A 15,433-nucleotide genomic window follows, 5' to 3' on the forward strand; every position below is an offset into this window, starting at 1 on the left:
GATGTTGAAAGCTGGATGAGAGTGGGAAGTGGGTAGATTTTGTTGGGAATTAATCCAAAATAAGGGGGGGAGAAACAGAAGGATCTGGCTTATGTTTGCTTTTTGTTGATATTGGAATAATTAACTAATTCCAGAAAAAAGGGCCTGAAATTTGGCTGCTGCTGAGAACCTTAGCTGATGAATTAGCTTGATTTATTTTTTTTATTCCACCTCCCCCCCACCTTCTGAAATCTGGCTGTAGTTCTGGATAGAACTGATGCTGTTCTGCAGGAGGGGATGCTGACACAATGTGGTGGGTTGACGCTGGTTGGATGCCAGGTGCCCACCAAAGCTGCTCTATCATTCCCGTCCTCAGCTGGGCAGGGGAGACAAAATACAATGAAAGACTCATGGGTTGACAGAAGGATAGGGAGAACTCATTCACTAATTACCATCATGGGCAAAACAGACTTGTCTTGGGGAAATTTAATTAATTAATTTATTACTAATTGAATCAGAGTAGGATAATGAGAAATAAAACCAAATCTTAAAAACACCTTCCCCCTACCCCTCCCTTCCTCTCAGGCTTAACTTCACTCCTGATATTCTCTACCTCCTCCCCACAAGCAGCGCAGGGGGATGAGGAATGGGGGTTGTGGTCAGTTCATCACATGAAATTCTCCAATGCAAGTCATTCCCATGGGCTATAGTTCTTCACGAACTGCCTCAGTCTGGGTCTTTTCCACAGAATGCAGTCCTTCAGGAACAGACTGCTCCAGTGCGGGTTTCCCACAGGGTCACAGCCTCCTTCGGGCATCCCCCTGCTCCAGTGTGGGGTCCTCGACAAGCTGCAGGTGGAGATCTGCTCCACCATGGAGCTCCATGGGCTGCAGGGGCACAGCCTGCCTCACCATAGTCTTCCCATGGGCTGCAGGGGAATATCTGCTCTGGTGCCTGGAGCACCTCCTCACTTTCCTTCTTCACTGACCTTGCTGTTTGCAGAGCTGTTTCTTTCACATACTCTCACTCCTCTCTTCAGCTGCAGTCATGTGGGGTTTTTTCCGCCCTTCTTAAATAAGTTATCCCAGAGGTGCTGCCACTGTCACTGATAGGCTTGGCCTTGACCAGTGGCAGGTCTGTTTTGGAGCAGGCTGGCATTGGCTCTGTTGGACATGGAGGAAGCTTCTATCAGCTTCTCACAGAAACCATCCCCGTAGCCCCTCCACTATCAAAATCTTGCCATGCAAACCCAATACACGTAACATAGTTTCTTCTCCATGAAGGAGGAAGGTGTTGTGTCTGGCTAGTAAGGTGACTATGTTGCTGGGCCAGTGGGTTAGAATCTGTCTGTTTAGTTTCTCTTCCCAAGTACTGGAGAAAGTGAGTTCACTTCTGACGTGCACATACAATTGCATTTCAGCATGCAGAACAGCTAATGCAATTCTGATGCTTCTAGTGCTGAGGAAAGGAAATGGTACTAAGAGGAAAGTAAAATTTGAGATGAGGGGTTTTTTTATTTTTCCCCATGGTGCATGTTTGTGAGCTAGGCTTGCGAATCTTTGAGAGATATTCTTGCAGATCACTTAAAAAGGATGACATTTTAATTAATCAAGGACAAACAGAAGTGTGTTCTTGAAATTATATTCCACAGGAGAAAAAAACCCAACATGGTGGAGTTTCTTGCCACATCAAGGAACCTGTAAACAGTGCTTTTGTGCAGGAAAGGTGTCTTGAATCAATTTCTGCTGCATTGGCATTGCTGATTGTGCCAAGGTACAAGTACATAAAAATGATCTTTGTGGCAGAAATGTTCTTGAGCTTAATCTTCCACAATTCAGAATGCTGACTACAAAGAAATAATTGAGGGGATTAGTTTAAGGGCTGAACTACTCATGCTTGGCTGGTCTCTGACCAGCTAACAATGCCAGTACAAAGAGCTACAGTGTACCCTGCAAAGAGCTGCACCCTACTCAAAAGGGACTTTAGTTGGGTCTTAAACTGTGGAAACTCTTCTGTGGTGGGGAAGAAGGAGGCTTTCTTAAAGAGCTCTGGAAGATGAATGTATTAAGAGATTCCTAGCTCTACTAGCCATTGTTCTAAATCCTTTAGCTCACAAGAATGGTGATACAGGTCAGTGGGGTCATGCAAAGTGTTGTGGTTTTGTGGTCCTCTCCATTAAAACTTCCATGGAAATACAGGTTCACATTTATAAAAGTGATTGTGTCTTGCAGGAGACTCATCGTATCTGTAAGGCCAAGCAGAGCAGCTTGCAGAATATCATGTCACTCATGTGACATCGTTCTGCTTTCAGAGAAAGAATAAATTTCTTTTTAAAGACTTTCTCCTCCCACCTGCACTGTTGTGCACAAGGGGACTTGATTATCTGTGAAGTTTGGGCTTGTGCAGCAAGGGCAGAAACAATGTCCTTTTAGTCCCAAAACCTGACAGGAGTTTTTTGGAGTATGGTGATGGGAACGTATGAGAGTGGCTTCTCATGAACTGTATTTTAACAGAGCTGTAGCTGGGTTCTCATGTTTTTTTCTTCTTTCTGCTTGTATGTGAAGAACCCAGAGCCTAAGGACCAGATCTCAAAAATGATTAAAATTTTAAGTGGGGAAATGGCCATTGAGTTACATCTGCAGTTTTTAATACGAAACAACAATACAGACCTCATGATCCTCAAAAACACAAAGGTAAGTGGCTTTGTTAGACAGAGTTGTCTTGGATTCATCTGATTAATCCTGTGTTTGTTTTGACCATGTTGCTTGCTGATGTTATTATAACATCATATGTTTTAGCATGGCCTCCCTGGGTTTTGAGGATGCAAATCTATGTTTTTGGCATGGTAAATTAACATTTAAAACTTGAACCTGTGAGGCTGAAGAGCTGATTACAGAAGGCCATGTAATCATATCGTTTCAACTTACAGCTGGTATGACCTATGACAAGCTGCTATTAATGTGTTGATTTTTTTCTTTTGTTTGTTTTTGCCAATTGCTTATAGAAACTAATCCTCCCCCCCCCGCCTTGTTTTTTTGATGGTTTTGTTTTCCATCTGGTCAGTAAGATGAATGCACTCACTTTCCAGCTCCATGACTGATCTAGTGCAAATGCTGCTGGTTGGGGTTGGAGGGAGTCAGCCAGGACTGTAGGTCCCAGTATGTTGGTATTTTAGTTGAGGTGTTATGTGAGACCACACCTTCAGCTTGGCTAAAGAAATCCTGATACGTGCTCAGAGACTAGTATTTCCACATTGAAGACAAAATCAATTGGATATTGTAATGTAGGCAGTGCTAGGGAATTGAGTAACTGGTTTTGTTTTGGAAAGTGTTACTCAAGGGTGGGCAAATAAATCTTAAAAGCTAAGTTAGACTCTCTTAAGCTAATTGATTATTAGAAACCAGAAGTTTTTTATATGTGAAATGAGATGCACATCATCAGCAAAAATGGCAGGGAATCCTTGTCAGTGGGTTCATTATTTCAGGAGGCACTTCAAATGTATTGGAAAATCTTTTCCATCTGCTGGTTAAGTGCTTGGGAGTGATCCTGTATAGCGTTCTAGGGATGGCTTGAAAACATCAGGAGCACACGCTTTGTAGTTCTGGGAATCAGAAGCGGCGGTTCTGCAGTTAAGCTGCAATTGAAGTAATCACATCTCTGACAGAAACTCATAGAAGGGATTAGTTTGCACTGGGAAGATGGGTTGAGGATATGTTAGAATGTATTAACAATCTATTAACTTTGATTAAAGGGAAATTGCTGGTTAAATTGAGCCTAATTACAACCATTTTTCTAGTGTACTGACAGGCATGTTAAGTGACCTAGGTCATGTCTTTTGCTGGCTGGTGATACTGATTGTTTTTGTTCTTTCAGGATGCAGTGCGGAATTCCGTGTGTCATACAGCAACAGTTATAGCAAACTCCTTTATGCACTGTGGTACAACCAGTGACCAGTTCCTTAGGTAAATCTATGGCAAGGAAGTTCCAATGTCATTTAGAGGTGTTTGAACAACATTGCTGCCCTACTTGGCTTGATACTTTCAAAAGGGTGGCTGCAGAGCCCTGGTGGGCTTGGAGAAGAATAAACAAAGGATCTGAAAACAAATGTGGAGATAGAGGGAAGAACCATCAGTTGTTTCCTTTTCTCTAGCCTCACAAACTGGATGTATTTGAGTGCTAACTGTTAGCAGTTTGGAGGGTGGAGATTGGGAATTTCTGTTCTCCTTGTTTACTAGCTGGAGGATTTCTGAGATGGTGATGTATCTTTTTTGGTAGAGACTGACAGTGCTGAATGACTCTCAGAAGGGAAGTTGACCTTATTAGGGTCTTGAGGGAAGCTCCAGAAACCCTGCTGAAGTTTCTCCCACAGAGTTGATGGGCTACCTATTGAGTACTTGTTCTCCATTTTTCACTGATATGACAGTATCTAGGATCTTGACTGCTACCAGCGAAAAATCAGGGCTGATGAAGCGGGGAGGGATACAGAGTGGAAATGCGGTTAGCCGCCTTGCCTTCTGGAGCTACTTTCTGGTTTGAAAGCTGTTTTTAGTGCTGTGAAACCTTACTTGCAGTGCAAGGAATGGGCTGTATGAAAAACTTTGTATAACCTTTCTCTTCTTGTCTTCCAGAGACAATTTGGAGTGGCTGGCCAGGGCCACTAACTGGGCTAAGTTTACTGCTACCGCCAGCTTGGGTGTTATACACAAGGTAACATTGTGTTCATTCCTCTCTGTTCAGTATAAATGTTTGGCTTGTGAACACTGAAGACATTGAAGTGGGGATTCTGAATGATGCCTGTGCTCCAGTTTACCTAGTCTATTGCAAGGCACAGCTGTAGCATTGTGTCTTTGCACTAAAGAAAAGCTGTGGTTTATCAAGTCCATCTCGTCTGATACCCAATCTAGTTTATGGCATGTTTTGCTGATCATCAAAAAGGTGGTAGGATAACATAGCTCAAGGAGAGTCTTCTTCCTAGTTCTCCTCTTCCTTTGTGAGTTGAACAAAGTTGATGGTTTCTAGCTATTAATAGTGCAGGTGCATATTTCTTAAGTGTATTTCCTGGCTTTGGGACGGTACCAAAGTCCTTACTGTAGTAAGTTTGAATGCTGACCTAGGCAGTGGTCATTTTCTTCAAATTCATTCGCAGGGAAGGTATATTTAAACCTGTTTTGAAATAGCAAGAAGTCTTTGTAATTGTTTTGTGTGCCTCAACCCGTGTTGAAGTGCTCTAGTGAATGAATCTGTGTAGCTTCAGGCCAAATTTGTCCCGGTTTACATCAGTGACCAAGTGATTGACGAATACTCGTGTACTGGGGTTAATAAAACAGAAGGATTCTTTGCTGATTGTACAGCACTGAAAGGCTGAATTTTGTGGAAAAAGTAATGGCTATAGCATGTTTTCTCCCGGCTTGTTTAAATAGTATCGTGAAGTGTTTGCATCTACTGTTTTTTGACCTTTCACTTCCCACTGTCTTCCCTTCCTGCTGGATACTGGACATACAGGGTCATGAGAAAGAAGCATTACAGCTAATGGCAACGTACCTACCCAAGGACACCTCTCCAGGGTCAGCCTACCAGGAAGGTGGAGGTCTCTATGCCTTGGGTCTCATTCATGCAAACCATGGTGGGGACATCATTGACTATTTGCTGAACCAGCTGAAGAATGCCAGTAATGATGTAGGTACTGGGTTCACTAACGAACCTCTGTTTTGTTGGGGTATCCAGAAGGGTGCTATTTGTTTAGAAGTGGGGGTTGGAGGTAACTAAGACTGTGACAGTGGTGTGATATACCTCCTGAGGGTCTTAAATATGAAGTCTGGTTTTCACAACCTATTGTTCAAGGTTTAAGTAAGATTTTTAGGAAATTCTTCGTATTTGACAGTGAATCTACCTTCATTTTTCTTACTACGTATAGATGTACTTTGTTTTGCTAGTGGACCTGCAGTATTCAGGCACTGTTACTGCTTACAGCTCAACTGTCAAAGAAATAAGCCACAAAATGCTTCTGCTGCCCTGTGGGTTTAATGCATCTTATACAAAAAGAAGTGTTTTACTTTACCACTTACTGTTTGTAGATAGACTTGTATTTTCCCAGCATGTTCCCTTCTTCCTTTGGGTAGTTTCAGACTACATCTTTAAACATTCTGTGAATGGATCCCACTTGTCTTATTGCAAATGTACTGCTTTTCCTATATCCCTTGTTGGGACAAAAGAGGATGTAGACTGTTTAAGTGGGTACTGATTTACCTTTCCGTGCAAATGCTACTACTAGGCAGCAGTTTTTACACATGGCACAAATTTATGGTTTTACATAAATCACTCAGGGGAAGATACTGGAGAGTCTCTTGTGGTTTCTTATACTCATTCTTTATGGGCTTTTGAACTGCCATTTTTATTCTGTTTTCTGCCTCTTTCATCAGAATTACTGCTTGAGATGGTGGAAGTGGTATTTCTAACAGGTCAAAAGGTCCTTTGGGTGGTTTGGGGCTAAAAGTTTGCAGCTTTATATTGATGGAAATATGTCTACTTCAGCTGGAGCTATGTTGTTCCTTGTTTTATGATGACTAAACTTGTGTGTGCTTCTCTAGATTGTCCGACATGGTGGCAGCCTGGGTTTGGGTCTGGCTGCCATGGGGACAGCACGTCAAGATGTGTACGATTTGCTGAAAACAAATCTATACCAGGACGATGCAGTGACAGGTAAATGTTCTACTTTGAAAGCAAATGACCACCTGAGGCCTTGCCATGTATCTGTGGGGTTTTTTTTTCAGGTTTTCTCTTAGCAGTATAGATCGCTTCTACATTGCCTTAGCTGTGTGTTGTTTACTGACCTTTTCTTGATCAGTGCAGTTCTTTAGTTAGTAATGCTCTTTAGGTAGTAATGTTCAGAGGTCCTATTAGAACTGGTCTGTGGTACTATGCCAAATATTGATAAGACATGCTAGGTCTTTAAACAGCCCCTTATTTTGCGCTGTTCTTTCCTTTGTCTTACACTTTTTATTTAGCATTGTTTGATCTCCAGACCCATGTGCCCTTTTTGGCTGAGACACAGGCTTGGAGGAGCTTGTGGGGGCTACTGCTACATTTGCAGGGGATCACAGGAAAAAATTAGTTCAGCAGTTCTTGGCCCAAGGAAGAGAAAATTGAACTTGGTAGGGAAGAGCACTAAGTTGTGGCTGGTAGGTTATCATTACAAGAACATTTGGCCATGAATAATGGGTTGCTGGGCACGGTGGTATCCAGAAGTGATCTGTTGGCCTACATCTTGTGTGATTCTCTAGATGTAATATTTACTACTTTTGGAAACAGAGTTTGCTTGATTTTTTTTTTTTTTTTTTTTTTTTTTTTTTTTTTTGCTTTTCTGTGCTGTGCAGGTGAGGCAGCTGGCCTGGCACTGGGATTGGTTATGTTGGGATCTAAAAATGCTCAGGCTATTGAGGACATGGTTGGCTATGCACAAGAAACCCAGCATGAAAAGATTTTGCGAGGCCTTGCGGTTGGAATTGCTCTGGTCATGTACGGGAGGATGGAGGAGGCAGATGCTCTCATTGAGAGTCTCTGCAGAGATAAGGTAAGTTTAGCTGTGACTTAATCCCTGGCCCTTTTGTTATATGGGTGACCTTCCTGTCATTTTGTGAAATCTCTAGCTATGGTGGGTTGGCTGTTTCGAACCAGGAAGTTCTTACATAGGTCTGAAGTTGGGCAGTTTCACATGTTGCATCACTGATCAGAAATACAAGAACAGCAGTGCTTAGTTGTCTATTTCTTTAGCCTCATAGTTGGTCTCCATAGTCCTGTGAGCAGCAACAAGGAGCAGAACAGGGTGTAATGGTTAAAAACAGGTGAGGCTCGCTTTAGGTGGGTCACTCTCAAGGATCTAGTAGTGGTCAACAGCAGATAGTGAGTAAGAAGCAGAATGACACATCTGCCAGATACTGTCTTTGGCAGCCTGTGGTGTAGCAACTTTCTGTTCCTCTGAAATTGGTAATGACAGCCTGCTTTGGTGATTGTCCTGTTACTCATCCCTAATAAACAATTAAGCACTGAGGCTACCTGTTTGCAGATACCAGGCCCAAGAGTGGAATAGATTTAAAGTCAGAATTACTGAGTGCCTGTTTGGATGGATGTTAAATATTGATACTTTCTCTTCCAGGATCCAATTCTCCGTCGTTCTGGCATGTACACCGTTGCTATGGCATACTGTGGCTCAGGGAACAACAAGGCTATCAGACGCCTACTGCATGTGGCTGTAAGTACTGTGGACTTAGGAGCACATAGCAAGAAATTTGTGTCGAGAGAGTAAGCACATCACTTCAACAGGCTTTGTGTCTACAGTGTTAATGTTCCGGTCCAAATCGGAGATTGTAAAGTGCTGAAAGCTTTCCTTAATACTACGAGTAGAAATAACAGGGTCTTCTGACGTTAGGATAAGTAGACTTTCAGCAAGAGAATATTCAAACTGCTATCACAAAAAGGGAACCTATTGAAAAATAAAACATGATCCTAAAGTATTTGGTGACAGGTTTGCAGTGAATATTCTGTGTAATGATGGGCTGGGAAAAAGCAATTTGAGCTGTGAAAGATGAGGTCTGTCTGCTCTTTGTGATAGGCTTGCCATCACAGTGTATGAACAAGGGTGAGGCTCTTTCAGCTGAGGCTGAACATGATTGTCAACTTCCTCTATAATCCTGTCTTCTTGATTAACTTGTGTGCCTGACACTTGGCCTGAAATGTTGCAGAGTCCTCAATTGTTTTAACTATGTTCTGAATGTCCTGTTTTCCCTTTTGTAGGTGAGCGATGTGAATGATGATGTGAGGCGGGCAGCTGTTGAGTCACTTGGTTTCATTCTGTTCAGGTACAATATCTTCTATGGTCACTTCTACAGCCTTCAATTTGGTGTCTGTTATGTTTTCAGGAAATGTCTATGCTGTTGCTTTCACAAAATAATTCAATTGCTAATTGAATAGAGGTTGAAAAGTCAAAAAATTGAGAGAATATAAAACTTGTTTCAGAATTAGACTCCTTCCTTAATGTTCAGTAGATGCTTAAAATACCTTTCTGTAGGTTTCTGAACTTACGGCTTAATTGTCTGTATTGAGTTACATGAAGTTGACAAATAGAATGAAAAATTAATATTTGTAGAACTGAGAATTAATTAAAAATTAAATATACAGTGCTTGTGCTAGGCCTTTTAAAGGCAGAAGTGCTCAGATACGTCTGCCTAATTGCGATCTAAAACATTCCTGGAGGCTGTGACTTCAGTAAAAATAACCTGAAGAAGGATGTCGAAATAGTCTTTGTTTAAGTATCCACTGTTAAATCCTGACATGTTACTGGGCTTACGTTGTGGTAATGTAAGCCCATCACAAAATAGTCATGATGTTTGCTTTGGTTCTCTAAAGTGAAACCTGTTGGTGAACTGGTATTTTTGTAGTGCTCTGTAGTGTTCTATAGTTCCCTAGGCAAGAGGTGTTCTGGGGTTTTCTTTATCAGACAGAGGAGTTGGGAAGCTTCCCAAGGACTAAATCTTCATCTGTTAATACAATAATTTGTGTAGTCTGAGCACTGAGCCAAGCTGCAGCCTTTGAGTGTGTCTGAGAGGAGGCAGTGCATAGTTGGATCCAGGACTGTAATTTTAAAATCTTTGTTCACACCTTCTTTGAGGAAGTAGCAGTCTGTAAATTCATCCTAAAAAGCAGAATAAGAAGTGCTTAAAGCTGTTATTAAAAAAAAAAAAGGGTTACTAATATGATCAGTCAATTTTTCATTAACCAAGTTGTTCCTCACATAGAAATTGCTCTGCTCCATTCCATTACCTGAAGCATATTCTGGCTGCAATTAAATGTAGTTTCCAAACAGAACGAATTCTCTCTGTGGGCAGCAGGAGTCTCCCAAGAGCTTCTGCTCCGTTGCTTTCACTGAGCGCAGACCGTTCCTCACTGCATAGCCGATCTGTCTGAAGCCGAAGGGGCTGTTTAACTGGCTTGTGCATCTGTGTACAGAAGGAAAATTCCACACAGGCCTTCCATAGTTTCAGGCATCTTTTTTCCAAACAGGTTGTGACAAAGCACTTTTGATCTCTGATTTCAATGTCGTTTTTCTTTTCAACAAATGCAGAACATAATTGGACATTGATAGCTCCTACCAAAATGAGAAGCTTTCAAGGCTCTGAGCTAAACTACTTACCATGTGCTGGCATCTTGAAGCAAGATAGTTCTGGGCCTGTTCTCTCCATATCCAGCAATGAGGAAATGAGTGACATCATCTTTGACTCTTTCACCTGCTCTGCAGTGGTTCTGATCTTATCCAGCATCCTCCCTTCCCTTTCTGGAGGGCTGCAGTCCAAAACTTGCTTGCACAATAGGGAGGAACATTTCTTTGTAAATTCCAATGTCCACCTTGCTTGGTAGCAAAGGACTTCCGAGTTGATTATCACTGGTTTCTGGAGGCAAAAGGCTTGTGTTAGGCTGTTGTAGTTGCTAAGACTTTTCACTTGATAATTTTTGCAAAATGCATGATCAGTTGTTTTACTTTGAGACACAGTTCTGGAGGGAGCCCTTGGTTTGTCTAGCCCGGACCCCTACATTCTCGTGCAGCGGTGAAAGGGATTTTCTGCTTAGAGGGCCCCACCCCTGCATTACTCTCTCTAATTATAAACCAAAAGCCATGTTTCAATTCCTGTAAAGAAATACTGTCTGTCAGTCTAGGGATCTAGATTTACCTTTCCTGTTTGCTGAACCTGCTAGTTAGCACTAATTGTGTGCTCTGTCCCATCTTGACACTGCAGGTATGCAAAGACATAAAGAGCAAGCAGGCTGTGAGTTTGTCAGATTTCATGACTAAAACTCCATCTCTTTCTTGGGATTGTTGTTTGTTGAAGTCTAACTGGATTTCCTTTAAAGAGCAGTGATCTGTCAGCTGCTAGGAATATGGAGCTTTTGAATGAAGTGCTTTGTGATGGGAGGCGAACAGGTCTGTAACACACTGGGCTAAGCCCCAGAAATTAATCTCATCTTAGGTGAAGGAACATGATGGAAGCTCCTGTGAGAAGACACCTTGTTGAATTCTTTGTATGTGGTTCCAGAAAAGGAACTGTGAAGTCAGGATTAAACTAAGAGAATCAATTTGTTTAAGGTGGTCTGTGTTTTTTCTCAGGGAATTCATACCATTGCTGTAGGGTTGAGCATGCTGGAGGTATGAGTTCATCTGCTGGGCTGTATACTACAGCAGCAGGAGTATGCACAGACTTGTGCTTGTCTGTTCCTCCTATAGGAATAATAAAATCCATATAAGGGTGGAAGTTACACAGAGGGTGGTAGTTTCCTTAAAAGCACCATTGGTGAACATGACAGGGCTCCTGACAGCTAGAGCCCACAAATTACTTTGTGTCATAAATACCTAGTTTGTTTTCTCCTTTTGTTACAGCTATCTGTGAATAAATGTTCTTCCTCTTGGATTTGAACTAAAAGTGTCATAAACGTCACAAAGCCAGCTATTTTTAGGTAATACGTTTGTGTAGCAGAACATTCTGTAAGACTTTTCTGTCCTTGTTTACCTCTGTGAGTCTTCCTTGCTAGCACATACATGCAACCCTGTGTACACTCAAGAGCACAGCTTGGCTTTTATGGCTAGAGCTAATGAAAGCAGCACAGTAACAGAGTGAAATGTGATAGAACATAATGTAATAAAACATGACACTTAATAAAGCAACAAGGTTTCACTTTAACTTGAAGATTAACTTCTTTATTTTTTTTACCACAGAAATTTTTTTAGATTTTTTCACTTTTCCAGTGAAAAGTCTACAGAAGAATGTGTATGGCTACTTCATTGTTCAAAATTAATGAATTAAGGTTTAGATGGGATGTTCTAGTCTAGGTTATTAAGTTTTGCCTAAGAATTGCAAGATTAAATTTTCTAGTGTGTTATGAAAGATATCAAATTAATCAGTTACACCATTCAGTACTTTCCTTAGCATATAATTCCTTAAGAGAATTTCTATATTCCTTAATATATCAAGTGAAAACAGTCTGTAGTTATGGCTTTCTTGAAATTAGTATCAGGCGGGGTTTTTGTAACTGCAATACCTTTTACCTTCTCAGATAACTTTAAAAACATTAAAATGCACTTTCAGCAGTGTTCATAAGTTTTCTTTCTACGTTCTTTTCCAAAGTACTCTTTGTTGCCTGGAGTAAAGGTAAAAAGTTGGTAAAATTCTTGCTTCTGCAACAGCATCACTAGCTGTATTTGCTCAGCAGCTCCTGTGGTGTACTTTGAGGGTAAGCCATGTAAGGAATGCTTGATGGACTCTGCATTGCTCAGAATATCAGCTATGGTGCAAGAGCTTTGAAGGGATTAGGGGAGCAGGGGTTACTGCTGCAGTTATGCATTTGGATGTTGTATACATGCTTGCCTGGATGCGTGAACATCCGCAGGCAAGTTGCTTGAGGGAGCAAAGCAGTTGCAATCATACTGCTTGAGCTGCAGAATAGAATCATAGAATCATTTAGGTTGGAAGTGGAAAAGATCTTTAAGATCGAGTCCAACCATTAACCTAGCACTGCCAATCCACCACTAAACCATGTCCCTAAGCACCACATCTACATTGTGGCGTCTTGTTCATATTGCACAAAACTTAACTTCCTTGTTCTAACTTCCTTGTTACTACTTGGATTCCCTAAAGCTTTCCAGGGGGTCATGTATGTAGAATTGAAGCTTGTTGACCAGCAGTGTTGCTGCTGTTAATTCTGTTTTTGCTGACTGTTTAGAAGCAGTCAGCAGGTCTGCAGATGGGGGATCAAAAGCACAAGCTGGCTGGCTATAGGACTTGGTATGGCTTTTTTCCCTCTCAACTTTGTGCCATACAAAAATTAGGCACTAGTTATGTATTTTGCAACTGATCATTTTCATGCCACTATATTAAATTAGCAGAAAATGCTCTGGTGCAAGAGAATTGTTTCAGAATGATCTCCTCCTTTCTTCTTCACAACTAGCAAGAGAGTCAAAATAGTACAGCATAAAAAACAGAGACTTTTTGCGTATCATTTTTAAAAATGGCCACCTCTTACAGGAGACACAAGTAAAATGTTATTGTAAAATGGTACAGAGGCATGGATAAAGCTTGAGATGTTTGTAGATTGCAGCGTGGATGCAGGGCTGTACAAGAAGCTGTTTTGTGAAACGGCAAGAAGAGAAGTGATGTATTGACTTGCCTACTGTAATGTGTCTTTCTTCTCCCAGTCATGATACTTTTGCCAGTGATCGTAGATAGCAAACTTACCTTATTGTTGATGTTTATATATTAGTCCTTCTTTCTACTAAAGTGGTATAAAATATTTATCATGCTGTTGGAAAACAGTATTTAAGGCTCTTGTGGTTTCTGATCAGCCCTTTTTTTAAGACTATTATGATGAGATGGAAAACATGATAAATTTGAAGTGTTTTACTTTTTTAAAAATGGAAAGAATTATTTTTATCTTAATTTTTACCACTTTACCACATTTTTAGCTTAATTTTTACCAAGATCATGAACTGATCTTTGTTTATACTGCAGAGTGAGATGTGATTGGTTTATGTAGTCAGCTTTATTTTTATAGTTGCATGTTAGAGCAATGCTGCAGTGTATCTAAACACTTCAGTTTGTATACAAAATGAGTAGGTAGAAGTGTTACAGATCTAACAAATCTGTTTAGGGAGAAGCCTTCAATATGGGATGCAGCAGTGCTTGAAAGCATTAACTAAAAAGGTTTAATGCTCTCACAGCAGTTTTTAAGTCCAGGGGGATAAGAGCCATGAGGAAGTAGGAGTTAAGTTGCGGGATGCTGCTTCTGCCTTGGTGCAATGTTGTTGGGAAAAGGCTAAGGCAGGAGAGGGAACAATGCAGCCTCTAAAGAGTCCCAAAAGGAAGATGTAGTCTCTGCTGATAAGTGTGGGCTACCCAAACATGGAGAACTCTGTGTGGCTTATGTTCAGTTCTTCATTTTAGGATGATGCAAGTGAAATAGTAATGTTTCCTGCTTTTGTATTCTTTGTGTTTACATAGCCTTTGATATTTTAACGCTATATATTTGCTTTAAAGCAAACACAGATCAGATACTTGGATTTTGTTCCAGGAAGACTTGGACAGTTTGTTTTCTTTAACTCCTCTAACCTACCTTTATGCAGTGGGCAGATGGCAGATCTTCTGGGTAATTGAGTATGAGGCTAACAGTCACTCTAATGTGATCTGTACCAGTGATTTTTTCAGTGTATTAATTGTGAAGAGGAGGAATTTAGTGAAACATCCTTGCTTGTTAATTCTTGTGTAGGAAAGATTAAAAGGGTTTTGTTTACCCTCCAACCCATTTTATCTTTGTCTTCTTCAGTCTTCCTGGGAGAGGAGAATGAGGGTCCCTTTCAGTGAAAGGCTGATAGTAACAGAAATCTTACTATAATCAGAAGAAGCCTTAGACTTTCACTGAAGTCTTTTTGATTTGAAAATGCCTTTACCTGCAGGTCTGAAACTGGAAACAGAGCTGTATGTCTTCACCGACCAAACTGTAGTGCATTGCAGAAGTCCCTTGGCTTCTCTGGCAAAACTAATCTAGCTTCTAATGAAAATTGTAGCTCTACAATCAGGTTGCACAAATACATTCATTGTTTCAAACAATACACTATGACATCTTGCATTAACTCTTTCCCTGCTATTGTTTTGTCTTTGTTCTAGATTATTTGTATGCATGAGATGTTACTTACTTTAGAAAATAGGTCTCAGAGCCTTATATCAATGAGAGCTTTTGAAAATCTCAGCAAGTGTTTTAACTTCCTGTAACTGTAAACTGGAATGTTTACACAGATAGGTAAATTAATTTGATTGGTTTAAATCTGAGTTTCTTCAGCCTAGCTTGTACCCTGCTGAAAGCTCAAAAGTATTCCTTCAGGAAGTCACTTGCTCCTTAGGACCTAAAAATACTGCCTATAGTGCCTATAATAAGCCTATAAGCTTATATATATACAAATTTTTCAGATTGCTGAACACAGCATGCATGAGAAGAGGAAGAGAAACCAGTCTAGTTATGTTCTCCCCCAAACCTCTAATTCCAGAAAAATACTTTCGGTTTCTCAGATTATACACATTAAGGCTTTTTAACTTTAACTAAACATTTTAAGGAGTGCGATTTATGACTGAATTGCTTGTCTATCCTTGAATTTGCTTTAAAACTACTGTTCAGCAACTGAAGCTTCAAATTAAGTTATCAAAAATGCTGAGTTTCTTTGAGCCATTAAATGAAGTTGATTAATTTTTTTTATGGCAAAAACTTCCTGTTGGATTTTATTATGGAATATTGATGTGCATCTTGCAGAATAAAAGGCTCATTTGTTGTGCAGGGTTTAATGAATTTGAAAATGAGTTGCTGTCACGTGTCTAGAGCATTCGTAAAGAGGATCCTTCAGAGAGCCAGAAACTCTTCATTTTTA

General features: G+C 40.6%; 1 protein-coding gene across 1 annotated transcript in view; it reads left to right on the forward strand.

The window, feature by feature from the left end:
• The window catches only part of PSMD1 (proteasome 26S subunit, non-ATPase 1), a gene marked incomplete at its 5' end in the record, with an annotated part of 76,500 nt that overhangs the window by 9,739 nt on the left and 51,328 nt on the right, over positions 1-15,433 (forward strand). The window contains 8 exons of the mRNA XM_082003463.1: positions 2,544-2,672; positions 3,853-3,941; positions 4,608-4,686; positions 5,482-5,655; positions 6,567-6,678; positions 7,353-7,549; positions 8,132-8,227; positions 8,770-8,834. Coding sequence (XP_081859589.1) covers positions 2,544-2,672; positions 3,853-3,941; positions 4,608-4,686; positions 5,482-5,655; positions 6,567-6,678; positions 7,353-7,549; positions 8,132-8,227; positions 8,770-8,834 — 941 coding nt within the window. The remainder of the gene's footprint in view (positions 1-2,543; positions 2,673-3,852; positions 3,942-4,607; positions 4,687-5,481; positions 5,656-6,566; positions 6,679-7,352; positions 7,550-8,131; positions 8,228-8,769; positions 8,835-15,433) is intronic.

The sequence above is a fragment of the Phaethon aethereus genome (assembly GCF_964289735.1).
Source record: "Phaethon aethereus genome assembly, chromosome: 9".
Lineage (NCBI taxonomy): Eukaryota > Metazoa > Chordata > Aves > Phaethontiformes > Phaethontidae > Phaethon > Phaethon aethereus.